This window comes from Periplaneta americana, chromosome 5 (genome assembly GCF_040183065.1).
Source record: "Periplaneta americana isolate PAMFEO1 chromosome 5, P.americana_PAMFEO1_priV1, whole genome shotgun sequence".
Classification (NCBI taxonomy): Eukaryota; Metazoa; Arthropoda; class Insecta; order Blattodea; family Blattidae; genus Periplaneta; species Periplaneta americana.
The window spans coordinates 89,544,678-89,560,848 of NC_091121.1; the positions used below are offsets into that span (position 1 = coordinate 89,544,678).

The window sequence follows — 16,171 nt, forward strand, 5'->3', positions numbered from 1 at the left end:
TGCACGGGAACTACATCGTATTTCGCCGTAAATTAATATCATATCAAGATGTTCACTGTTCGAAAATCGTGGCATTATCTGATACACACAAGCACTAAACAACATCTCACCGGTTCTCTAAAGTAGGAACTGATACAACAAGGAAACGAACTCAGGTTTGTCTGCTGAGTGAACGACCTCACTAACCACCCCCTCAGGTTACAATGTTGTAATTTTCTCGAATTTTAAAATGTTGAAATTATCCTTACGTTTATATTAAATTCACTTGAAAATCTCCGCTATATTGAAGTACGTAGAAGGGAAAAATAATTCTTTATTAGATTCTGTATCAGCATATACATAAATCACATTCCCACTCATAATATTTATCGAAACAGAAAATGTTAAAAATTTTGTGAAAAAGATTTCTTCTGCGAAAATTTAAACTTTACACCAATATGATTATGGAACATGAACTATTCATCTTGATAATTTGTCTGGTTATTTCACTTTCACTCTCTATACTCAATGAAGGAAGGAAGGAAGGAAGTTCTTTTTCACTCTGAACAGATTTTATATACAGCATGTCCCGCTTAAAGGGATCGAGAATTAGTGATAATTTTAGGTGTAAATAATGGTTTAATAACATAAATTTTTACATAACTTGCTGTAAAAACTCTCCGAGCTTCGAAGAATACTGAATGAAACTCAATGTGTGTGCCTTGAGTTGTCCTGCAGACATATAAACGACGGTATTCAACCTCCCGCTAATTGTTCTGTGACACTTGTGTAGTCATTAACGCAGCTGCATTTGTGATGCGTTGTCTCAGTTCCTCCAAAGTGTTAGCTCTGCCTCTCTCGTACACAGTATCCTTCACAAAGCCTCAGAAAAAAAAAGTCCAAGGATGTCAGATCGGGTGACCTGATTGGCCAGACAAAGGATCTTCGTCTTCCGATCCACATACCCATGTACGACGAACACGGCGTTGTACTCGCGTAGCAGATTTTTCTTCTGCTAGCCACAGCACACATTGAACTTTCTGTTGTGTGCCTAAAGGTCACCAGAAATTGCAAACGATCTCATTTAGCTAGCGGGTCTCGCCTAATGGGCGTTCTCGCAAAGCTCAAAAATGACATAGTAGTCAACTGTACGTTACCGATTGTAACAGATGTGCATTCGTCAGATTGTCAGAGGGAAAACGGAAATATTAGTCTGGCATTAACCAAGAACGTGGGCCATCGTTCTTGCAGAAAATATATGAATATCTTGGAAAATATGTTTCAAATGTAAATTGTTGTTGTAGTGAAATTGTGTGTGAAAGCATGAGAACTTTGTGATGAACAATCATCCTGCGTTCTTGTTCACTAAAGCTATAATTCCAGTCAACACCATGGATTTAATTAATTTATTCAATGATAGCCTTACGCTAGTGATTCCAAAACTTTTTGTACGCGCTACCCATTATTGAACGAGACTTCTGTATGCGACTCCCCTCTCCACAAAACTGGTAGGGTACTTAAAATACTTAAACTTATTCGAAAAATACTGATCACTGCAGTAAAATAGAAAACAATGGTAATTTTACTCAAAATTAGTAGAAACACTTCAAAGAACGACCAAAGCAGAAAAATGTAGTGCAACAATGGCGTGAAATTTTCCATTAAGATCATTTTAATAGCCTACTTTGCTGATATATTCGAACATTTGAATATCTTGTATTGCAGTTTGCAAGGTCAAGATGTTAACATAATAAGAACCAGGGATAAAATCAAATTATTTGTAAAGAAACTTGATTTCTGGTTTAGTTCACTTGACAAAATGGAATGTGATGCATTCCACTGCTTTGAAGATCTCGTAAAAAGGAAAAGGAAAAATTAAATAAAAAATATACGTACCTTCTAATGTAATATTGAAGCTAGGTTTTTTCGCAGGATGTAGACAAGTTGTGGTTCAAAAGAATGCATGAAAATCTCGAGCTTTCAAAAGAACCTCTTAAATTTTTTATAACATTTGCAATCTCATATTTATGCAAAATAAGCTTTTCATCTATGATTGCCATCAAAACAAAGACGAGAAGAAATCTCATTGAACTTGAAAGTGATATCACCACAGTCTAGTATATACAGTCACGGAGCTCAATATGTAAAAAATATGCATCCATAGATAGTTGCTAACCACTAGGATCGCTACTGTCGCCTCATTACAGACAATGCGAAATATTACCTGCACAGTTTATTGTTCCTAGCAACCTCATCGACTCAAGCTTCGTGACTGTATATACTAGACCAGAGGTCTCCAAAAAGCGTATCGTCATTCGTGCTCTCGATGCTGCCCGCCGAACACAGTGTGCTGTAAGGTTAGAAAAGGGGAAGAGACTCGTACCACAACAGATGGGAGCGATCAGTGGGGGATCGTGGCAACGGTCTGCTTAAATTTACAAATAATATCAAAAGAATAAGAAATATCATACGTTTGTTTATTATTTTGACATACTATGAAGCTGGAGCCCCGTCTGTTGCTATTGACACAAGTCATTGCAAATTCAACCTCTTCTGTTCCATGGTGCCTTTCAATGCCTGGAAAAGATCTTCTCCAGTTGTGTTTTGTAATTACATATAAAAGATATTCAGACACAGTGAAATGTTCATTAACTCCTCGGATGAAAATGGCTAGGTGAGCTTTGTCATTTCTATCTGTGCTTTCGTGCAATGCAAATGAGTAAGCTACAAACTGGTTAATTGTGTTTTCGACTTCAGATTCAATTACATTTGCAATCTTGAAATTCCTTCTCTGAACTGTAATTGGAAACATTTTAATTTTCTTAAACTTTGACTTTGTTCTGGACACAGTAGTCTATTTTAGTAACGTCCTGTATGCGCGATTTTACAAATGATGCATCTGTAAAGGGTTTCATTGATTTTCCAATATTCCAAGCTAAAACATAGCTAGAAAAAAGCTTTTTTTTTGTTTAAGACTGAAGACACGTGTGTGATTTTGTTTGTATATTCTTGTTTTATATTTATCAAAATATTTGTAGGCCTACGCATTTCAACTAAAATTAAACGAAAAACTATATGTTTGTCATGCGGAACTGAGTGTAAACGTATTGTAATATACTGATTATTATGTATAACCAACAGTCATACAGATAATCCCAAAATAAATTATTTTCACATGTCCAACATGCCTGTAATTGTATGATATTTTTTGTGAAGAGTCGAGTATTGTCGTCGCATGTTGAATTGTAACACACCCTTAAGAATTTTCGAACAAATTAAGCATTTCATATTTTTCCCCACTAACTCAAAAAAAAAAATTCTCTTCCTATTCATCCTTGAATGTACTATGTCCATGATTAGAAGACATTGTGAAAAGGTGGAACACGCCGACCAACACAATGATAATTGCAGTCCGTCACTGCTCTTCGTTTGCGCATAAACATTGAGTACAGTACAGTGGAGATGGGTGAGGCGGAGAGCGCTCTTTACGTACTGGCTTCTGTTCCGTTCAGCGGCTTACTCGCGAGTACGCTTTTGGAGACGTCTGTACTAGACTGTGATATCGCTGTGTGTGTATGGAATACAGAGTCCAGATTTGAGAGATACTTTCTGAAAAAAATTGGCACAGTTATAGCAATAATAAAACTATTTTTATTATCATTATTATTATTTTTTTTTTTTACTTTTTAATACTGAAACTTTTTTATTTTGTTGAAAATTGTTGATGTTTCTGAACAAACAGCAAGTGTATGTTAATATACCATTTTTAGTTCTATTTTGTAAATAATCTCGCGACCCTCCTCATCTTTTTACACGACCCCCCGTTTGGGAACCACTGTCTTCTTGCTATGTGCTGTCCGTCCGAGTGGTTATGTCGCATCCCGGTTTTCCATTCGTTTCTGTAAAGGCTATTAGCTGGGCTGTTAGACTCTATCCTGAAAATTTTTGTCGTACAATTGGAAGTCTACGTAATTTATACAACACTTTATAATAATTCAAAGAAAAGAGCTCCGTTAAGTAAATAAAAGGCTGGTTCACAATAAACCGGGAACAAATACGAGAACGAGAACGGAAATAATGTTAAAATAAATGTATATAAATGCGAGCATTCACAATAGTCAATTGTGAATGCTCACATTTAAATACATTTATTTTAACATTGTCTCCGTTCTCGTTCTCGTGGTCGTTTCTGTTCCCGGTTATTGTGTACCAGCCTTAAGTGTCACATGATTTTCCCCGTTTCTTCAGCCACTCATACGGACAGTAGATGAGATGGGAACACTGCTTCTCGGACACCAGTTAAAAATGTTACTGAATTTTTTTTCCGATTCTATAAATTTCATTCAAATTTGTGTAATGAGTCCCACCTCGATAGTTCGAATTTTAATAATTTTAACTCTAATGAAAGAACAGCATATTCGAATGTGAAAGATCAATATGTTACGCTATATTAATAATTCAGGTATCCACATTCAGAGTGAAATATAATGTAAAGCTGCATATAGCATCATTAAAAATTCACTAATATGAAAGGATAATCCTCTGGCAGTACGCTTTGGCGATTTCGTCCTCCATACCAATTTATGCATATTGATAATTTATGAAGCGTTTGACATATATGCCAGTTTTAATTATACGTTCAAAATCCTGTGACAGCTCGTACAATAATATAGCTGTTTATTGCTTAACTCCCTCGAGGATTTCGAATATAAAAATTAAGAAAATCTCTACCATCAATAACGCCAGTCGTTAACATTTATTTCTTCTAATTCAAATAATGTAATGTATATCAGTCCATAATATGATTTTTTTTCGGCATGGAATTAACACTTAAAATTACATTTTGGAAAAAATTAAAATATATTAATAGCGATAATATATTTATTTTGTAACTTTTGTTACTTTATGTCTCTATATACAATGCTGACAAAAACCAGTGATATGAAATGCCAATAAACCATTGTTAAATGGAAATAACTAGGGTTCAAAGCTTCAAAGTAGAGGTATCACTTCAACTTGTAAGAATCATTTAACCACAATGCAATTTTAACGAGTAGAAACAGAGATCCTTCGTTGCGGAGAAATAGAAAATCTATTACTTGTTGTTTGTTTTAGGTTTTTTCTTTGTTGTCTTAAGCGGTCACCCTGTACCTTGTATCATCAATATTATTCATCTGTATTTACTTATACATTGGACGAGGAATATATTATGGCTCATATAAATTTTTACACACCTGATCAGTAGGTGTAATTACTTTATTCTTAACAATAGCAACAGCTTTTATAGGTTATGTTCTCCCCTGAGGGCAAATATCATTTTGAGGAGCAACCGTAATTACTCTACTTGATTAGAATTCCCGTTCATGGTTGCTTAATGCTAATTCTTGCTCTGATTGAGTTTCTGGTTGATATATACACTGGGGTTCAAAGATACCTGACCCCTACTAATCAATAGTGATCAATGATTTGTTCGTGTAAGTGTGGCTTCTTTAGCTATTACTTCTATGAATAGATGGCGAAGATGACAGTGTTGCTAATAGTACTTAAATATACCCGTATTATAGAATATAAAATTTCATCTTCCTCTAATGATAGTAACAATATACTAGATTTAGAGGGAAATCACTGATACTAGCAATTATGAGAATCATTATTTATAATTAATATATATAATTTTCCGCAACATACTTTTAACTGTTTCAATAATGGTGTCACATATTTAGAACTAGCGGAACTATTTCAAAGTTTGTCAATTAATTATATCTTTGTTTCTGACTTATATTAAGGTTAGGAAGTTCACTTACGCTGTTGTTCCTCGAACTTGAATGTGTAATAAGACGGACGTTTATTTGCATGTTTTTTAAGTTTATGCATCTACTTTAACCACACAATAATCCTTTTGGTGTAACTATCAATTGAATTTCTTCAATGTCACCATTATAATATAATCCATCTATTCATCTATCCATCCATTCATTCATTCATTCATTCATTCATTCATTCATTCATTCATTCATTCATTCATTCTAAGTTAAATCATTAATATTTTTTTAAAAAACGACATATAATTATTCTCATGTTTCTATCCAACTACATTAAAATTAAGTTGAAATTTTAAAATATATTACTTAGGAATATGTATGATAAGACTTTCTTGTGTTAAATTCTAACGTACCTTGTTTACATGTTTCGACCTATTTATGGGTCATCCTCAGAACTGGTCGTTGTTGGTCTTGGCGCCTTTTGTTCTGTTTTCTGTGAGGGTGCGTTCGTGTGGTATGGTGTAGAGTCAAAGATTGTGTGTGTTTTGAAATTGAGTCGTGTGTTGAGAATTTCTTTGGGGTGTGTTTTCTTGTGTCTGTATATTTCATATTGTTCTAGTGTGTTTAGTTTCTGGCTTTTTGGTTGGATGTGTAGTATTTCCATGTCTGTGTTGATGTCTCTGTGGGTGTGGTTAGCATTTGTTATGTGTTCTACATATGTGGAGGTGTTTTGTAATTTTGTTATGGCTGTGATGTGTTCTTTGTAAAGTGCTTGAAATGATCTGTCTATCTGTCCTATGTCTTATTGTATATAATGTATAATGTTGGTATGATGCAATATCCCTTCAATCAATTGAATTGCCTCTAAAAATCACTCTACGGCAGTCCAAAAATGTGGAAATGATTGAAGCCGTGAGATATGTGGAAGAATAATAATGTTCAAATACATAATATACCAAACTGAAAAGGTCCCAATAGTCATTAAAGAAAATATGAAACGTTCCTTGAAAAATATTTTTATTAGTCTAATATGATGTGGCACATACGAACTATTAAATTCACAAAACTGTTGTTTATTTAATTATAGTAAGAAATATTATAGGCCTATCATATTTCAGATTTGCTCGTCACGTCTTGTGACTTAAAACGAAAATATTCCGCATAGAAATATTTTTTTTTAAACATAGGAGTATTTCGTTCGACTATTACACTTTTACTATGTCATACTACTTTCGACCAATAAAACAGTACGAAAGGACGTCTTTGATGCAATCATGGCTGCTTATCGCACAATTTTATCGCTTCCCTAGCATTTGTTTAATTCTATCGCTTCTCTAGCATTTGTTTGTTTTTATCACTACCCTAGCATTTACTTCTTTGTGTGCCAACATTTCAAACTGCAAATTCTTTACGGTACTATAAAACATGCTTTGCGATCGTCATTTGTTTACAGCATAGACAGTCTACTGAAAATGGCGGCTCCGTTCAAACGTTTTGGTGAAGTTAAAATTAGTGAAACAGAATTTCAGTAAGTAGATATTTTATTGAATTAGTTGAATTAGAGTACTTTATTTCTTCTAATCTTTATACACTTTCCTCTAATCGTATAATAGTCAATTAAATCGCACTCGAGTTTCGATTTTCTTTAGATAAATCAAAACCTCTAGTGGAATTAATGTTGATAAAATGAAGACGTACATAATTAAGTATTGTAACAAGTCTAGACACATATTACTAAGTATTTGATTTGTTACTTCTATACATATGCATAAATTACTCTAAACTGAAAATTACGAAGTTACTAATTGGCAATTAGTAATTTACTGTATTATTTGCTTAGGCCTATTGTGTTTATTTCTTATGGCCTTGGATCATTGGTACAAAAACAAGTTTTGTTCCCACCCGGCTGGTTTGTTGACATTTAGGGCTGCGTTACTACTGTTCATTCGGTAGAGATATAGTCAAAGCTCACACAACTTAACAGTTTCAGTACCAATTACCAAGCTCTGGTTACGACCACCTCGTTCCAATGATTACAACTAATATCATGAAAAAGTAACGTAACATACAGAAACAGACAATGCTAGGAATGCTTACCTCGATAGTACACAACACTCTTCCTCACACTATACTGGGCCTCAGGAATACGCAGTTCGCAAGCAAATTCCGTCGGACTTTTTAAGTCATCTTCCTGCACCACTTTGCTCGCTTCAATATCGTATGATCCTTTACGGGGTACCGTTTTTACCATGACGTTGTCCATATTCGTCCTGTGAGAAGATGGTGAAGATAAAATCAGACAAATTATCGTTTCATAGTTTTCTTGACATAGTCCCTCATTAGTTAGTAATAATTTGAAATTGATCTTAAATGTGCTCATTGCCATTCTATTTTTTGTCTCATACCAATCATTAACTTTTATCACTAGCCGATTAAGCACAGAATCAGGACTCAGGAAGTTAGTTTGGCGAAATTACAAGATTTTTATTGCAAGCAAAAATTACATACAATAACAAAGATTTTACAATACTATTGTAATATTCGTATATGAATATTCTTCAAAATTCGATATTGATTACAAATCTCATAGTCAAATAGTCTACATATTACAAATTATTGTATAAATACAAGTAACTGGCTCACACGCGAAAAAGCAAGATGCTTGAGGTCGGTGTGACCAATAATGAAAACTGGATAGAAGAGAAAATAATAATAATAAAATAGTAATAAATAAAATAATAATAGTAATAACAATAATAATAATATGATTAAAACTGTTAAATATAATTACACATAAAGTTTAAAAAGAATAACAAAAAAAAAAAAAAGAAACAAACAAACGAAACGGTACCATAGCCTATATATAAACATACTAAGTTAACTTAGAAAGCATGATGGAATATTCAGATTGTCAATTTCTACAAATGAATACAATATAATATTTTATTACTCAGTCAATGACAAATCAAAGTAACATAATGACTTATTTTATAGTCATTAAGTTTATATATATGAATTACAAAATTGCGAACGTTTTCGCCTATTCAGGCATCCTCAGGCAGAGTTTTACAATTTTTTAGACATTATGATAAAAAAACATAAAAATAAATTAGAATTTAATATTTACAGAAAACCTGGAATTACAAACCATAGTATCCCCATAAATTCAGAACATCCTACTGCACATAAATTAAGTAACTTCAATTACATGATTAATAGATTACTACAATTTCCACTAAGTAAAAACAATTACAAGAAAGAATATAATAAAATAATACAGATAGCCAACGAAAATGGCTATAGTACTAATTTGATTAAAAAACTAATAAACAAGAATAAAAGGAAAAAAGAACTAAGCAATATATCTACATTAACAAAACAAAACAAGACCAACAAAAAATACTTCAGTTTAACATATAATAAATATATATCTAGCAAATTAGCTAACTTTTTGAAAAAAGAAAATATTTCCATAGCGCACAAACCAACTAATAAACTCAATAACAATTTAAACAATAGACTTCAAGAAGTTAACAAACTCCATAATAATGGTATTTACAGATTGGAATGTTTTACATGTAAAGAAAAATATATAGGACAAACCAAAAGAAATTTCAAAATTAGATACAATGAGCACATTTCTGATTTCAAACATAATCGTAAGAAATCTACATATGCATCTCATCTAATAGATACTGGACATGAATTAGGCCCAGCAAATAAAACCTTAAAAATATTAAAATCAGGAATAGAAACTAAATTGATAAATTCTGCAGAAGAATATTACATTGCTAAACAGATTCAAATAGAGAACAGCATTCTTAATGAAAATTTAACCCAAATCCGAAATCCCCTGTACAACCTCTAACCCCGTCACCACACAATATCCTTCCGCGTAGTTGTTTACACGAATACACACTTCCCCCAAGTCATACCAGTTACAGTCCTAATAGCAGCAGGTCGTCTCACGTCTCCGTAAGTACGTCCATAATTTAACCCTCCAATTAATTTTTCAAATTCTTCTAAAATTGATATTATTATTACTTCATTACAGATAATTTACATTAAACACAGGACGTTATAGTGATCCATACAGTTGCTAACTATGCAGTTGTCACATTTTAAACGACGTGAGTACTTTTAAATATCCAATCCGATTACAATTTGCATTTGATAATTCCCATTTCTATTCGTATTTTTTATATATTTCAGATATATTCACCACTCATTGGACTGAACAAGTGTTCCACATATTATGAAGTTTAATTACTACATGGTTTTTAACATTTTTTAACATTATTTAAGTTTATTACCTGTAATATTACATTTTAATAATGGAGATGTCCTGTACATCATTAATTTTAAATAGTACTCACCACCAATAGCTACGTATGTGACATTGAGATATTGTAAAACTCTGCCTGAGGATGCCTGAATAGGCGAAAACGTTCGCAATTTTGTAATTCATGTATATAAACTTAATGACTATAAAATAAGTCATTACTTTACTTTGATTTGTCATTGACTGAGTAATAAAATATTATATTGTATTCATTTATACTAAGTTAAGAATACAACATTGTTAAAGTGACAGAAAAAAATAAATAAAGAATAAGAATTTACATGATTATAATTTATAAACAGTTCAAGCACTTTTTTTTAATGATGTATTGTTTAATAGTTTCCGTTTAGGATTCCTTTTTATAAAATCATTATATAATCTTGGACCGTAATTAGAACTGTGCCTTAGACCTGCTTCACTCTTACATTTTGGTTCAAAGAGGGGAAGCGAAATATTGTATCTTCTTGTGTTGTGGTCATGATCGGATGATATAAATTTAGCTTGATATTTACGGTAGTGATTCAAAAAAGTGTACATTTAAATTTGCTTGATATTTAAAACATTAAATTCTTTATATATGAGCTGAGTTGGATGATCAAGTTTTCTTCTTAAACATATTTTAATAATTCTTTTATGTAGTAATATTAATGGGCGAATGGAACTCTGTGACAATCCACCCGATCCTATAATTCCATAATGTATTACAGACTGAACTAGGGCTAAAAATATTGTTCTCAATAGTTTTACTGGTATAAAGCGACGCAGTTGAACAAATTTGTATAGAGTTTTACGTAATTTAAGACATAAGTAGTTAATATGGAAATTCCATTTTAATGTTAATCGATGAAGATACCTAAATATTCCACGTGGGTTGATGGACGTAGTTTAGGAGAATTACAGTTATTATAGATATTTGTACAATCATTGCTATGAATTTTTAAATTAAGGAAAGTATGTACAATTTTGAGCCATTTATTAATTTTTTTCTGGAAGACTGGCTCGGGGCCTCGCAGAGTGAGTTTGATTATAGAATATTGATGTAATTATGGTAATGACGAGGGGAAACGTTAGAACCAAGAGAAAAACTTGTCGCGCCCTTCCTGTCCACTAGAAATTCCTTCATGACTCAGACGAGTACCGAACCCTGTAGAAGACAGAGGAGCTAGCCATTAGGGCGCGGAGAAATTTTTACCTATAATTATTTTCGAATATGTCACGTGACTAACTTTGAGTGTTTACATTACAACTCGTTTGTTTAAAATATTTTAATCCCTATCTCTAGAAAATTATTTTTAATATTGTTTTGATTAATTTTAATTACTGCAAAAACTTGTAACTTTAAAATTCATGTCATAGACTATTTCTTGAGTCGTTCCTATCATGAAAGCCTTATTTCAGTCACAATGTTGGTCTAATCCGTAGTGATAGTAAAGTCATAACTAATAATTATAACATAAATATAATAATTGTACTTACTTAGTTTTCGTTCCCTGTAGCAGTGCCATTTTGGGTTCTGGATAGACCCCTCGCGCACTGCAAGTGATCAACACGGAGTCGAGGTCCGGTTTGCTCTGAATCATGTCCAGACTCCTTTCCGGAACTGCAAAACAGGAGTTAAACTTTGAGAATGCGTCCTTTGTGAGCTGCTGATAACAAAGTTAATCTTGCATTCAGAATCGATTCACGGAAAAGAAATATATTTTCGTCTATATTAATGATATAGAGAATATCGTCTGCTAAATCTTGTTAACGGCTATAAATGCAACTACGGCCTACAGTAGATTAACTGTAGAAAAATTAAAATTTGTACATATCGAAGGAACTTGCAGTCCACTTCAACTTCCTCTTGTCTTCTGTTTTTCTTGTATTTTATATATCTTAAAATGTCAAATTAAAAAGTTATACCGTGTACGTAAATTATTGATACGCTTTTAAATTGTTATACCAAGGTAGGCTAAGTATTGAATGTAACAGCTGTAGATTTGTAACTGGTGTCATTTGAAAGTCAAACACTAAAAGACTGACATACATTAAAGATGCACAATGTGACCCAACAAGTGTTCAGTCTGTTATTTAATTTCCTATTTCGTCTTCTATCAACCACATGGATTTCCTGTTTTTATTTGTGAAGTGCAAACATTTAACTTCGCGGTACATTAAATCATATTTCGTCCATGTGTTCAGTATTCTTTGTTTTTCTGTTGTTTCATTTCCTAGTTCGTCTTCTATTAGCCATATGGATTTCCTGTTCTTGTTTGTGAAGTCCAAACATTTAACTTCGCGGTACATTAATCATATCTTTCTTTTCTCTCTAAGTCCTATCTTTCATCCAGTCTTCCTTGGCCTTATCAGTTTCTCTTCTTAGTTCGTTGTTTAGTTTCCTGTAGTTCTTTCTACTTTCTTCCATATTGATGTTTTTCCATTTTCTCCTTTCCTCCATCTTCTCCAATATTTCCCCTGTTGCCCAAGGTTTCTTAATTATCACATCTTCTCTGTATCTTATTGTTTCTTTTGCTGTTATCTGTATACAGATTTTATAAATGAGTGCAATACTAATTATTATTCTCAGGTGTGAATTCTAATGTAGCGGCTTTCTCTTGGAATTATGCTTCACCTGTCTTCCTCTTATCTTCTTTAGAAGAATATCTACTTCGTCTATAGCAGGACATGATCTGAGTTTATATCCGCTCCTGGTAAAGTCTTGCATTTCTTAAAAACAGTTTCCGAATCTTTCCTGTACCAGTAGGAATATAGTCTATCTGATATCTGCTTTCGTCCCTTGGGCATGTCCATGTAGCCTATACCTTTTTCGTTTATATTGTTGGAATAATGTATTTCGAACAATCATTGCATTTATTTTACAGAACTTCACCAAAGATTCTCCTCTGCCATTTCCTTTTCCCAATCCATATTTTCCAACTATTCTTCCATCTTGCCCTTCTCCTACAACTGTGTTCCAGTCGCCCATTAGGATTACGCATGCTCCCTTCTTTTCTTTGTCAACTATCTCGTCTATCTTGTCATAGCTTTCTTCCACTTCTTCGTCTGCTAATCCACTATGTGGCATGTAGATTTGTACTAGAAGTCTATTTTTTTTCCCTAATAGTCTCATTATTATCATCCGGTCATCTACATAAGACACTGATATCAGATATCACTTTATTTTTCACATGTGGTATATATTATAATAAACATGAAGATATGAAGATGGCTCACTTTTCTCTAAAGTTCTCTATAAAACATGTTCAAAATGCTTTTCAATATATTCCAAACACTCATAACAACGTTCATGTAGATTGCGAAACATGTATGCAAATGTAGGTTGTACTATGTGGCGATAAAAACTGTACGATTTTTCCTCGCAATTCCAAATTGTTGTCGGCGGGTTCTGCCAAAAAATTGATTCGGATGGTTTAAGGTCAGGTGAATGCGATGGGTACGGAAAATCTGTTGTACTGGAAATTATGCGTTCACCAAAATGTTTCCGGAGAAAATTGAGTTAGTTTCTGACATTGTGGCAGGTGGCTGCATCTCGCTGGAACCATTGAGTATGAGATGCGATGTTTCGTGCACGACAAAGTCTTCGCAGATCCGTGTGATAATGAGGTTCCTATATCGATCCTGGTTAACAATCAGAGGATGTCCATCATCGTCTTCCACAAAATACGGGACAAGTACACCTTTTGCATATATGGCACACCATATTGTTACACCTTCAGAATGAAGGAGTGTCTGAACAATAACATCTGGTCGTTCAAAACTTGTTTCAAACTAAGGCTATTTGCGCGTCCTAGTCCTTATGAACGGAAATAATACAGTACAATAAACACTGTTTCCTCAGTTGTGAGAATCTTCTTAGCAAATCTTCACTACCTATATTATACATTGTGATTGAGAAGTCTCTCCGCAGTGCTTGTGTAGCCAGGGTGCAGTTGAGAATCCACTAGGCAGAGAATTCAAGTGGTAGCACTGGCCTCTAAGCATATGATGGACTGGGGATGTAAGGTTGTCAAACTGGAACTAATTGGGAAGTGGAAACTTTCTACAGGATTGCTAGAACGAATGGAGCTGCGTAGGGACTTTTCGATCGCAATGTATATCAACAATACAAAAATGAGTTCAGATAAACGAACTTCACCAGGGATACGTTACGTATATGCGCAGTATTAGTAGTACAGTGAAACCTTGGATTACGAGCATAATTCGTTTCGAAAACTTGCTCTTAATCCAAAGCACTCGCATATCAAAGTGACTTTACCCATTAAAAAACAATGCAAACTCAGATCAATTCGTTTCACAACTTTTTATTCGTATAAAATATAGTACAATTTAGGTAAAATTCAATGCAATAGTGCAACCCAAATTATTTTACTGTATCTTGTTTTTGAATGTCTTTCCCCTGTTTTACTGCTTAGTAAAATTCTTGAACATTTAAAGAAAATATTTTCACTATCACTAACGGAGTCACCTCAGACTGCTTGACTGACTGGAATCTTTTGCTTTGACTAAAAACCTAGCCATTGACACCTATTTTGCCTAATTTTAAAGATATTCCGGAAATATGACATTGCTTTGACTTTAAACAGAGATATCGCACGCACTGCTACAACCTTATCAGGATGGTGAATTTGAAAAAAAAAATTGTGTATTGCTTTCCACTTTTTACACACCTCTTTAATTTTATTTTAAGCGAGGAACTCATCCGTCTTTTCTACTATTCCTCCTCAGACGAGATCACCTCCATTGTCTCTCGCTGTTGCTCGCAATGCAGATCCATCAGTTAGTCGGTGATCAGTTCGTGGTTATGTTCTTCCACCAGTTCTTGAATATCGTCCGCTTTCACTTCCAGTTCCAAGGTTGTCCCAAATGTAGCGATTTATTCCATTATTGGTGGTTTCTCTGACGTGAGTAATGTTTAAGAATATATTCAGGCCGCAGTTTTCTTCAAGCAGAATTGAGGGTTCCCTTGTGACTCCATGCCAGGCATTGTCTATAATCTTGAGGCAGTTCACGATATGGAAATGTTTTTCCCAAAATTCTCGAAGTGTAAGGGTTGTTCCTTCGGTCATCTCGAAGAATCGATGATGGATCACGTGACACATAGCAAGAGAAGTAAGTAAGGTAGAAATCGCGCTGCTCGTATTGCAAGACATCGCTCGTTTATCAAACAAAATGTTTCCTCATTGTTCGCTCGGTTTGCAAAACACGCTCAAAACAAGTTACTCGTAATCCAAGGTTTTACTGCTTTGTTTTGGCACATACCGTATTATATCTTGCTGTAATTATTTCATAATAATCGTCTGTGTTTTTTTAAGGCTTAGTTATAATAAACCGCCTCCCTGTCTGTGACATTATTCTGCTCCTTACTTCGGTGTGGCTCATATTTCTTCCAAAATTCCCTTTTTTAACACAACAATTCATTCTTGTTATATCGGAAAGATAAAATCTTGCTTAACAAATTAACATAAGAAGATGAGACACCATGACGTCGGAGTTTCCCCTCCTGAAGGAGTTACCATGGCATTCAGGGCGCGTTTTAAATATGAGGAGCATTGTTCTAAATAAATCATCGTGCTCCGGTGTAATTAAAAGTCAGTTCTGTCTAAATTAAGTCGACGCCAACGCGCTCTTGCGCTCTGATTAATGCGATGCTACAGTCGACTCCGAAACATCTGACTGCTATGTTCACATCTCGAGTTACTACAGGAGACATGAGACGCTGTGTTTTGACACATGATATATATGAAATATATTGTGTGACATATTACATAAAGTTACAAGACATGATATGAAGTATTATAATAGCATACCGTATATTATGTCCTGCAATATGACACTCTTGTGGGTCATCAGAATCATTACTGCATTACATTTATTTCAGACAAATATGAACTCACAACTTTTAGCCTAGTTTTCATTAGTAGAGTTAGCAGTAGAGTAACTTGAGCAAGTACTAACTACCATTTCAACTCTACCAATGTAAACGTAATTGGTAGAGTACTTGATCATGGTAGAGTAGAGTAAGATTCCACAGTGGGTTAGTAACTCTACCACTCGCCTTCCCCCACCACTGATTTTACTATATTCT

The 16,171-nt window shown here is 33.9% G+C and overlaps 1 protein-coding gene across 2 annotated transcripts in view; it reads right to left on the bottom strand.

Moving 5' to 3' along the window:
* The window catches only part of LOC138699962 (uncharacterized), a 377,861-nt gene that overhangs the window by 128,433 nt on the left and 233,257 nt on the right, over positions 1 to 16,171 (bottom strand). For both annotated transcript variants that reach the window (XM_069826199.1, XM_069826198.1), the window contains exons 3-4: positions 11,560 to 11,683; positions 7,839 to 8,011 (exon numbers count right to left, since the gene is read on the bottom strand). In XM_069826199.1, the coding sequence (XP_069682300.1) occupies positions 7,839 to 8,011; positions 11,560 to 11,683 (297 nt within the window). The remainder of the gene's footprint in view (positions 1 to 7,838; positions 8,012 to 11,559; positions 11,684 to 16,171) is intronic.